The 12350-nt window shown below is 41.7% G+C and overlaps 1 protein-coding gene across 1 annotated transcript in view; it reads left to right on the top strand.

Annotated features, from left to right (window-relative positions):
* The window catches only part of RPS6KA4 (ribosomal protein S6 kinase A4), a 785184-nt gene that overhangs the window by 594884 nt on the left and 177950 nt on the right, over window positions 1-12350 (top strand). The window contains exon 10 of the mRNA XM_044075810.1: window positions 6457-6582. Within this exon, the coding sequence (XP_043931745.1) occupies window positions 6457-6582 (126 nt within the window). The remainder of the gene's footprint in view (window positions 1-6456; window positions 6583-12350) is intronic.

Raw genomic sequence — 12350 nt, 5'->3', positions numbered from 1 at the left:
CAGAAAAACAGAAGCAACTCCCTCTCTACTTCATGGCATTAACAAAGCAGGACCAGCTAACAGCAAGAAATGTCCTGCAAGCCCTCGGTTACATGGCATCCTGCATAATATTGATTCCACATGCCAGGCTACATATGAGAAAGTTACAGTGGTATCTAAGGAATTTATGGTCTCAGCACAAGCACAGCCTAGAAACCCAAATTCCAATAATTCCATGCCTGAAGCAGGAATTCCAATGGTGGGCTCAGGCCTGTCAATCGAACAAAGGACTGCCCTTCCACAGACCTCAACCAAGCCAGACCATCACAACGGACGCCTCAGACCTCGGTTGGGGAGCGCACATGTTGGGCAAGTGCATACAAGGCTTATGGACTCAAGACCAGCTGCACCTACACATAAATCAAAAGGAGATGCTGGCAGTAAAATTGGCAATTCAGACATTCAGACCATTTCTTCAGCAGGGTCAATTGCTGATAAGGACGGACAACACCACAGTTATGTGGTACATCAACAAACAGGGAGGCACGCATTCATACCCTCTATGCCGGATGGCAATGGACCTCTGGAATGTGGCCCTGAGCTACAACATTCAGTTACAAGCAATATTTGTACCAGGAAAAGAAAATATACTGGCAGACATCCTAAGCAGAACTACCATGGATGCCCACGAATGGATGCTGCATCCAGACATCTTCAAAACCATTACAGGGAAATGGGGACTACCAGAAATAGACTTATTTGCATCCCCACACAGCCACCAATTGAAAAAATTCTGCACAAGGGCATACCACCCACTTGCTTGGAAGGTGGACTCCCTATCTTTCAGTTGGAAAAACCTGACAGCATATGCATTCCCTCCTCTTCCTTTGATGCACAAGGTGCTATTGAAGATCAAAGAAGACCGTCCAAGGATCATCCTGATAGCTCCAGACTGGCCGAGGCAACATTGGTACCCATTACTGAGGAGTATGTCTCGGGAACAAATATGGCCTATGCCCCTAGTTCCCTTACTGTTAACACAGAACAACTTCAAAACCTTGCATCCAAACCTAAAAACATTGCAACTGACTGCCTGGAACATTGCATAAGACAAAATAACCCAGAATTATCTCAAAGGGTTAAGGACATTATCTTGGAGGCTCGCAGACCCTCAACAAGAAAAAATTATTCAGCAAAATGGAAAAGATACCACATTTGGTGTGCAGCAAAAGGGGAAAATGTGTCACTGGTAAACATAGCTAACATCCTGGAATACTTGGCAGAGCTCTTCCACAATGGCCTGTCCTATTCTTCCATTAAGATTCATGCATCAGCTATTTCAGCAGAATACAACATGGACCCTCCAGTCTTTTCACATCCTCTGCTCAGGCAGTTTCTGAGAGGAATTAAAAATGTAAAGCCTCCTAGGAAGCCACCATTGCCCGCATGGGACTTGAACTTTGTGTTAGAAAAGTTGACACTACCTCCTTTCGAACCAGCAGCATCAGCAGAAATACAGTACTTATCATGGAAAACTGCTTTCCTGCTTGCAGTCACTTCAGCAAGAAGGGTTTCTGAACTACAGGCATTAATGGCAGTACAGCCCTTCCTTATCTTCCATCAAGATAGAGTGTCCATGAGAACTAATCCTACGTTTATGCCAAAGGTGGTCTCCAGGGTATCTTTAAACCAAGCTATCCACCTGCCTACATTCTTTCCCAACCCACAGAACAAGGGAGAAAGACTGTTACATACCTTGGATGTACATAAACAATTGTGCTACTACCTGGACAGGACCAAGAGCAATAGAAAAACTGACCAGCTACTGGTAGCATATGCAACAGGAATGGAAGGAAAAGCAATTTCAAAACAGACAATCTCTAAGTGGATAGGAAATTGCATTAGATTTTGTTACTCTCACCATGGGAAGAAAACTCCAGAAAACATCAGACCTCACTCTACAAGAGCTACAGCCACTACCACAGCTTTTTTACGAGGAGTGGCTACCAAAGACATTTTAGAGGCTGCTACTTGGAGCTCCGTGCATACATTTGCCAAGCATTATAATCTACCCTTATACTCCAGATCCCGAGCAGGTTTTGCAACTGCTGTTTTGCAAGGGATCTTAACTACACCATAATCTTATTTCTCCTCCTCCCCCAGTTTGGCTATGGTATTCTACCCATTTGTAAGGACTGCAGATGCATCCTTGAAGGACATAGTACAGTTTTGTACCTACCATAAATGTAGATGTCCGAGAGGCATGCATCTGCAGTCAGGATTACCCACCCTCCTTCCCCTCTGTGGTACTCCTAGGGTATTTGCCCATCTTGTAGCTAGCTGGGGGAATCTATTATGGTGTATTTGTTTGTATATATGTACATACATGCTTATTTTTTGTTTGCTCTCTACTATTTGGAACCATTTGCATTTATCCAAATTTAGCCTTCCTAGAGGGCACCTGGCATCTGGGGCAAGAAACACTGAGGAAACTGGCGTCGGCTGATACCTTTATACCCGAATAACTGCAGCTATGACGTCGGGTGGAGTGTGACATCAGCCGAGGCCAGACCCAGACTTTGGAATCCGGCCGACCGAAGGGCTGCCTGACGACAGGACAACCCATTTGTAAGGACTGCAGATGCATGCCTCTCGGACATCTACATTTATGGTAGGTACAAAACTGTACTTTTTGGGGAATGTAATAGTCGGCATATTTGAAAAATTTCCTACAGAGTACTGTGGCAGAAATATTAGAGGAGCAAATGGCTGCAACTAAGGAAATGGTTCTTTTGAGTAGGGGCACAAGATCTGAATTGCCTAGACATAGTAATGCCCTATTAAGTTTTTTAATTAAGTTTAATTATGCTGGCTACCAAAAAAGCAGTGTGTAGAAAATGGAAATCCAAATGTAAGCCAACTGTATTTGAAGCCCTGAATAATGTAAAATAGATTAAAAAATGGAAGCCATTATCTTTAGAAAAAAGGAGTAAACTGCATATTAATAAATGTAATTTATGGGAACAATACATGCAAAATAATGTTAAGGAGGAGGAGCAAGGTTTAAGCAAAGGCAGGAATTGAACAATTTATATAATTTTGGACTGAAGACTGTTATGAATAAAGAAAACGTAATGTGCGTAAATGGAAAAAAATGTTAATATGGTTTGTTTTCTATTAATGTATGTGTGCCAATGCGTTAAGTGATAATTTAATAACGGTGTTTAAACAAAAAAAGGTCTGCATATGTGAGTACTCTTATCTGTACATGCTCGGTACAAGAAGAAGTTACACAAAAAAATGTGAAGCTATGCACATAAAATAGTTGTGAAACTGATAGATATCTGTTGTGTGAGTGCTCCATTTGAGAAAGTGGGCAGTGAGCCGGTAGGCTACATAGTAAACCTTAATTTTGGAGTCTGTTCTGAACAGAATTACTAATTAAAAGGATCACTGGAAAAATGATGCGAGATGTACATTTTTAATCATGAGATCACTGGTGCAGAAATATTCATAACATACGCAAATCAGCTACAAGCCGATGTCTCCTAACTGGCCTAACCCCCCCAATCTCTGTGTACATCAGGGCACAGGCCAATATTCCATTGCACATGGAGTTGTGCTCCTGTAGCCTGACTTAGAGACATTGGCCCTGATTTGCTCTGCGGCATTTTCAGTTATATATATATATATATATATATATATATATATATATATATATATATAAAATATATATTGGTGTCCAAGTCTGTGATCTTTTTTTTTTTTTTTTTTTAGACTTTTAGACTATGGTCTGAGAGCTCTCAATCACAGTCTATAAATGATAAATACTCCATTGCAAAAAATGTCTCTCTTTTTTGTTTTTGTTGCTTAATGCAAATGTAGACAGCTTGCAAATAAAGATTGTCATTGTGTCTTTTTTGATTGGGCCTTGGATTTTGTTTTGGTTGCCTACACGGAGACCTCAGTTCAGGGACCTTGGCCTCCCTTGCAAAGAAGTCAACACATCAGTCTAAAGATGTCAGCAGTCCTATTAGACCTCAAGGCCTTCATGGATCTGTGGAAGCCAAGTGACTTGCTGCATGACACACACAACACTACAGTCTGTTGGTCCATATACAGTCTGAGAGGCAAAGGATCATATGAACTATAGAGATTTGCAGTGCAGGTCTGTGAGTTGGTAGCCCATTCCAATCATGAGTCCAGGGTAGGGCAGGGTATCGGGTGGATTAGGAGTATTGTAGGCCCATGGCAATTTTCGAACCATGAGCCCCCTACCCCACACATACTTTGTTGCGGGGGTTGGGACCATGCATAACTAATATATTCATTTGGATGCATATTCCTAATTTAAGACCATTCATCCTGATGTCATTAAAACTCACTAGTACTTGTATCCATCAGTTATAGCCACTTGACTGTGTACACATGAAATGACCAACTGTGTTAAAAAAAAAAAAAAAAAAAGTCGCAGTAAATATTCCATCCTGATTTACAGAAATGAGTACAAGTCCTGAAAAGGCAGACTAATGACTGTTTAACTTCTTGTAACAGCAAAGTAAGCTATTGTCATCCACAGACAGCCCCCATACTCTGCAATCATAGTTCTGTTGATGACCCTGTACACTTCAGATGTCTGATTGTTGTAAAAGTGATAATGATAAATACAGTAATGTGCACAAAATGCAATATGAATCTCCGTATGGTCCCTGAAGAGTCTGGCAGTCAAATGAAACAGTCAATATGATAAAAACACTGCAGAACTCACTGCAGTGTTTTTATCATATAAATACAGTAATGTATTTTAGGCTTGTTTCATGCAAATGCACCGCCCAGGTATTCCAACTTATTTCACGTAAATGCATGCTACTTCTGCAAAGCTAAACTGTTTAAACTGATCCTATGATAACTAGATGGGAAACGGAAAATACATCCATGAGATTCCACCCCTGTCTCTGGTGGACAAGGGGCATCAGGCGCTGACTTGTCTAAACATGGACTAAACTCTTAGCTAGGCTTATAAGGGCCTCAGGGCCAATAACCTAGTAACTTCCTATGATCAAACAACAATAAAGTAAGTTTTCATCCACAGACACTCCCCTGACATATGCCAAGCAGTTATACTTAATTTCACGTAATAACCACCACTGATTGGGTAGACCATGCCAAAGCCAAAAAATAATGAGGGACTGAATGTCCAGAATCATGTACAGATTTTAAATATTGTTGTATACTTAATGGATTCGTATTACTTCACTAACACCAGGATTGCACTACAGTGGGGAAAAGGACATGTACCTTTGACTTGACTTAGAGTACTACTTGTCAGTGAAATTAATTTTAGCTGAAATGAACTTTAGGTGATTTGGTCTCAGTGAAATGGTCTTTCAGTGAAGTGATACAAATCCACTTAAACTTACTAGAATAAAAGCTTTTGCATTAGTTTGCATTTTCTGAAGAACATGATGTATGAAACTTGAATGTTTGTCATTGTTTAGTGACTGCAGTCCTTTCTGATTTGCCAGAAAACCATGATTTTATGAAGAACAGACCAAATGTGACAAAATCAAGGACACTTTCAATTTTGGTTCACAAAAACCGTCTTCATAGCCCATTTCACACACATGAGCCACAGCCTGTTCCATCCCCTATTTAGTAACTGAAATACTCAGTGATTTGGCAGAAAAACACAAATCTTATGAGGCACAGACCAAAAATATGAAACAAAAATCAGGGACATTGAACAAATTCATGAACAGTTTCAACTTGGTTTCACATAACACCCAGAAAGTAAATATTCTAGTGTATTTCATACAAATGCACACTAGTCCTGTAAAGCCAGTCTGTAAGCTGGGCAAACAAGAAGGTAAGTTACAGAACAAAATATTAAGCAAAGACCAAGGCGCTCTGTGAAATCGGAGAGAGTTTCAAATTTGTTTCACACAAATTGGTGAGAGAGTAGATATTCCAATTTTACACAAATGTGCACACTACCCTTTTGTACCAGTCTTTAAACTGAGACACTGATGCAGGCAAACTGCTTTTATCCACAGCACAGCTACCTCTCTCAAAACAGAGAGAATAAATGTGACTATTTTACGGAAATGCAAGCTAGCCCCTTAATGTCAAGCTATAAACTGAATAAATGGAAAGAACACATTGCTTTCATTACTGTTACATGAGACCTGCGCTGCATACCTAGAATGTCCTATTTTATGATATTGTGACTGATCTTTATGTACAAAGTAGAAGTGGACCTGTTCGATGTGACTTATTTTGTTCACTGAAGAATGGAACAGGCTAGTTCATGGTCATTTTGTATTGGTCAATTTAGTTGTTGAATTGGAAAACATAGTAACATCAGGAGGAGAGGGTTTAACAGTTTTAAATGCTTTTCCATAATACAAAAACAAGTAATATTGTGTGTCATTTTCTTACTGTTGATCTGCTTATGAAAACCAATTTTTTTTTTTTCAGGGATATTCTTTTATTGCACCTTCCATCCTTTTTAATAGAAATGCAATCACAAATGATCTCTTTGACATACAAATGACCACGGAACGTCCTAATAGTGCAACCATAGCTCGTATTGCTATGATGAAGGTATCTATTTCTCCTGTTATCAAGTTTACAGAATTCCTTAAGAATACTTTTTCTGTTTGGTTATGTGTAGCCTGTTATGTACTCTCTACTATAAATTAGCTGTTTAACAAATTCTTTGTTATTGTGTATTAAACCAAAAAGTAAAAAGGTCACATAAACAAATTAATAAAAACTACAAGAAAACCCTAGCCAAGCTAGAGTTTTCACTGTGTGATACCTTAAACTTCCTGTAAAAGAGGCCCATGAGATTTATGCAATTCATAGGTTGGTACTAGGCTGTCGGATCTAGGGCCTATACAAGTAACAATTCCCTGGCTATTTCTTCCAACAGTATTTATTTCCCTGGACCCCTGTCTAGCAGGGCGACTGACGTGATCCCCGGGGTGAATTTTCTATCTCCTATCCAATCTTCAAGGTTCCTTTTGAAGAGGGCCAAAGAGGTGCTCTGCTTGATATGTATGGACAGTCTGTTCTAGAGTCTGGGAAGTCTCTGGGTCAGGAACCTATCCCTCCAGCATATTTTGTTCATTGTGATGACAAGGTTTAGATCCGTGGAGCGTGTGTCTCTGAGGGATTGGGATTTCTTTGTGTTGTATGTCCAACAGCTCTGGGTTTGACATGTCTTTGTATGTTAAGCAGAGATCACCTCTGAGTAGACGATATGCAACAGAGTATAGGTGGAGTATTTTTAGACTGTTAGCATAGGTTATCTGCTTTAGGCCTGTGATTCTTTTAGTGAGGTATTTCTGCGGCCTTTCCAGTTGTTGCAGATGTCTTGAGAGGTACATACCAAATGGGGTGTTGTATTTTATAATGGGTCTAATGAGGGATGAGTACAGTGGGACAATGACCTCCTTTTTTCTGGGTGAAAAATCCCATAGTGATGTGGTGTGCCAAACAGAAGGATTTCCTGACTGTTGTGGCAATGTGGTTATCGAAGGTGAGACCACTGTCCACCTGTGTCCCCAAGTCTCATCACACTTTCAGTGTTTGATGTACAACCACCTATGTGGTAATTCACGGGTACATGTTTTTTCCCAAAGGGGATGATTATACATTTCTTGGCATTGAGCTTGAGCCCATGGCTCTGGCACCAAGCATCTGTTTCTGTAAGGCCCTTTTGTAGAATATCCACATCATTTGCGGATTCAATAATGGCTCCCAGTTTGCAGTCATCTGCAAACTTTGTTAGCCAGAGTCCCTTAGTGTTGGCTTGTACTTCAGAGAAGTAGATGCCAAACAAGAATGTTCCCAGGACTGAGCCGTGCAGTACTCCACTTGTCTGGAGCTGGATTTGGAGTCTGCTGCTTTTACAGTGTGGGCTCTCTCAGTAAGCCAGTTGGCAACCCATCGAGTGACATAGAGATTAATGCCCAGCTTCGTAAGTTTATCTATGATTCCAGAGTGGGGGATGGTGTTGAAGGCCTTGACGAGGTCCAGATAGGCTGTGAACCACCTTACCCTTGTCCACAGCTCAAGAGAATGATTCAAAGAAGTCAATCAGGTTCAGGAGACAAGATCGGCCCTTCACGAACCCAAACTGCATGGGGTCCAGTGTTTGAAGGTTGCCAATGTCTTTGTTTATAAGTTCCATGATAATACATTCCATGGCCTTGTAGATCAGGCTCGTCAGACTGATGGGGTGGTAGTTCCTGGGATCCAAGCTGAATCCCTTCTTGTGGAGTGAGATAACTGTAGCTGTGCTCCACTCAGTGGGCACGAAGCCCGAGGTGAGGCTATGATTAAACATTACACTTAGGTGAGGTGGCATTTCATTTTGTAGTTCATGTAGTACACAGCCTGGGATGTCATCTGGTCCCATGGATGCTGTATTCTTAGCTTTGGAGAGTGCATTTTTTACCTGTGTGGCCAGTCACCGGTACTCAGTGAGGTGCTTTCGCAGCCCCTGATACCTGCTACTTTTGATTCGCAGGCCTTTGCTGAGACCCATTCGGAGTCTGGTATGCTGCAAGACACTTTAAGTATTGAACCCGCGGATGTCTCTACCTTAGATGGGTCCGGAGCCGCTGAGCAGTGTTTTCAGGCCTAAAGATTTGTATATTAAATCAACGCCATCTTCAAAACTAAGGCCAAAATCAACTTCTATGTCTAAAAAACTGATGTTTGGGCCACGTGCACAGGCCCCCAAGCCTAAAAAAACAAATGATCAAAATGGCAGAGGATTTAATTACCTTGATCAGGGTTACCCATCCCCCTCCTGCTAAGAGGCCTAGACAAGGCACTGACTATGAATCATCAGATCAGGTTTCTGATTCCTCTTCTGATCAGGAATTATCTATTCCACCTTATGAGGACTCTGATGCAGAAGATTCCATCCCTTCTGCTTCTCCTCCTTAGGATTTTTCTTTTGGAGAAACTTTGCATACCTTAAGGGAACACTTTCACTGGGAGAATCAGGATTTCTCAGAATCTAAAAAGAGCTTAGGGATTTCCTCCTTCCTCAGCATAGGCCTTTGGCTATACCTCCTGTTCTAGACATTGTTGATGTTTTCTCAGAATCCAGCATGGCTCCTGATTCCCTGCCTCCAGCTCCTAGTAAGCCAGACAGCTATTACAGGGTTCCTGACTCTCACAAATTCCTTTTTAAAAACCCTACTGCTGACCCTGAAGCCATTTCTCAGGGTCCCAAGGGCATTAACGCTTCTACTGCTAAAAATCCTACCCCTTCTGATAGAGACTCCAGGGCACTGGATAGATGGGGTAAGAAGGTTTACACGTCTGCAACCTTGGAAGTCAGGGCTTTAAACTGTCAATTTCATATGCTTAAATATCAGTAGCATGTCATGGGTTTACTTAAACAGAAAATGATGTTGATTTCTGATTGTGTGGAAAATAAAGACTTGCAGGATTTATTGCATTCAGCTGAACAAGTTGGAAAACATACTTTGCAACGTGGTTTTGATTCCTTGGAGGCCTCTTGCAGGGCCGCTGTAACTGGATCTGTGATTAGAAGGCATGCTTGGCTCAAGGAGCAAAATCTGCCTGATCATGTTAAAGCAAAATTGTTTGAAGCTTCTTTACAACAGGACAGTCTATTTGGTAATAAGGCAGAAGAAGTTTTGAAAAAGCTAAATCTATGCAAACTGTAAAAGATTACCTACACTTGCAGCCACCCAGGTTCAGTAGGCACTGGCCTACTAAGAACTGGTCCTTTCCAGTACCCACCAGAGCCGCTCAGGTCAAACCCAGACATTCCAAAGGCTCCAGGTTTCAGTCACAAGGAACTTATAGAACAAAACAGTGGGGTGCCTCCACCTCCAAATCTGGAAGTAACAAGGCACCTCCCTATGGTAAACCGTCTCAATGACTTTCCACAGCAGTCACCAAGCACTTATCTTTTGGCTGCCCCTTTGGGGGGAAAACTGGCACTTCATGCATGAAACTGGCAACTAATTACCCAGGACAAGTGGGTTTTAAATATAGTATCCCAGGGATACAGATTTCATTTCTGCACGTTGCCAATCCCAAATGGATGGCCACATCTTCCCCCAAATCAGTGGGCAGAAGCCCAGAAACAAGTTATGTCCCTCATGAATATGGGGGCTATTCAACCAGTACCAGAAAAGGAAAAGGGACAAGGTATTTATTCAATACTTTTCCTGGTACCCAGAAAAGACAAATCATGACGTCCAATTCTGGACTTATCCATTCTAAATACATTTCTGGACATTCCAAATTCAAGATGCTGACTCTACAACAGCTACTGCCTATGCTAGGCAAGGATGCCTGGTTGGTAACTCTAGACTTAAGAGGCTTATCTGCATATCCCAATCAGGTAATCTTGCATAAGATACCTCCGCTTCAAAGCAGGCTATTTGCATTACCAGTTCTCTGCACTGCCCTTTGGCTTATCTACTGCACCCAGGGTCTTCACAAAGTGCCTGGCACCAGTAATTGCATTTTGCAGACAAAGAAACATTCATGTTTATCCTTACTTGGACGATTGTCTCATTCGGGCAGAAAACAAGGACACTCTTCTAAAACATCTGGCGTTTGTAAAAAGACTTCTAACTTGACTAGGGTACACCATAAACGAAAAGAAATCACAACTGGTACCCTCTCAAATAATTACATTCCTGGGTGCAAGCTTGAGTACAAATGCCCAGATGACCTACCTTACGCCAGAAAAACAAGTTCAGTTGATGACTTACTTCAAACAGGTGGCCACAAAAACCCAACTTATCTGCAAGACAAATTCTGCAGGCCTTGGGGTTCATGGTCTCCTGCATGCTAATAATTCCATTTGCAAGACTGCATATGAGGAAACTTCAATGGTACCTAAAAAGCTTATGGAGTCAACATTGTCACAGCCTGCAAACAATGATTCCTATCATCCCTTGCCTGCAGCTAGAGTTCCTATGGTGGGGAGAGGCCTGCCACCAAAACAAGGGACTGTCATTTATTCCACCCCCTGCCGCCCAAACCCTGACTACAGACGCATCAGATTATGCTTGGGGGAAACAACTGGCAGGGAGATGCATTCAGAGCCAATGGAGCCCAAATCAAATGCACCTACATATCAACCAGAAAGAAATGCTAGCTGTACAGAATGCTCTGACAGCCTTCAAGGACTATCTTCATCCAGGACAACTACTGATAAAGACAGACAACACCACAGTCATGTGGTGCATAAACAAGCAGGGGGGTACCCATTCCTACCCCCTTTGCAGACTAGCCATGGCATTGTGGAACACAGCCTTGACTTACCAAATACATCTACAAGCTCAATTCCTGCCAGGAAAGCAAAATACTCTGGCAAATGCACTAAGCAGAAATCTTATGTACCCACACTAATGGAAACTGGATCTACAAATCTTCAGCAAGTTGAGACACAAATGGGAGAGCCCAGACATAGATCTTTTTGCCTCACCCCAAAGTTATCAGTTGGACAAATTCTGCACAAGAATTCATCACAAAAAAGCTTGGAAAGTGGATGCTCTGTCCTTCAGCTGGAAAAAAACTATCAGTTTGTGCCTTTCCTCCTTTGCCTCTGCTCTCCAAGGTCTTACTAAAAGTCAGACAGGAAAAACCAAAAATGATTCTGATTGCTCCAGACTGGCCTCGTCAGCACTGGTACCAGCTCATATGCAATATGTCACACCTTCTTCCGTAGTACCTGCCTCTGACACCTTACCTACTGTCTCAGCAGAACTATCAAATTCTGCACACTCCACTCCAAACTCTGAATCATGCAGCATGGTTAATCAACTAATTTCACCTGTTACATCTCTCAGCAAACCTGTGATGGATGTCATTTTGGAGGCTAGAAGGCCTAGTACTAGAAAATCTTATGCGGACAAATGGAAAATATTCTGTGTCTGGAACCAAGCACAAGGAATAAGCACAGCAATGCCCAATATTCCTCAGATTCAGCAATACTTGACTGAGATGCTTCACAAGGGCCTATTTTTCTCTTCTATAAAAATCCATGCCTCTGCCATCGCAGCTCATTACAACACCTCTTTTCTCATCCTCTGCTAAAGCAGTACCTCAGAAAGGCCAAAAATTTAAGACCTCCCAGGAGAGCACCAGCTCCTGCATGGGACCTCAGTTTTGTTTTGGAAAAACTTACTCTACCTCCTTTTGAGCCAGCGGCTACTGCAGATTTAAAATTACTCTCCTGGAAAACATCTTTTATTTTAGCAGTTACTTCAGTTAGACAAATTTCAGAATTACAGGCTCTTATGGCAGTGAAACCTTTCATTATTTTTCATCCAGACAGGGTGGCTCTCAGGACCAATCCATCT

Source organism: Protopterus annectens, chromosome 6.part1 (assembly GCF_019279795.1).
Source record: "Protopterus annectens isolate FY-2018-M chromosome 6.part1, PAN1.0, whole genome shotgun sequence".
NCBI classification, from domain to species: Eukaryota; Metazoa; Chordata; order Ceratodontiformes; family Protopteridae; genus Protopterus; species Protopterus annectens.
This window is presented reverse-complemented; position numbering and strand designations above follow the sequence as displayed.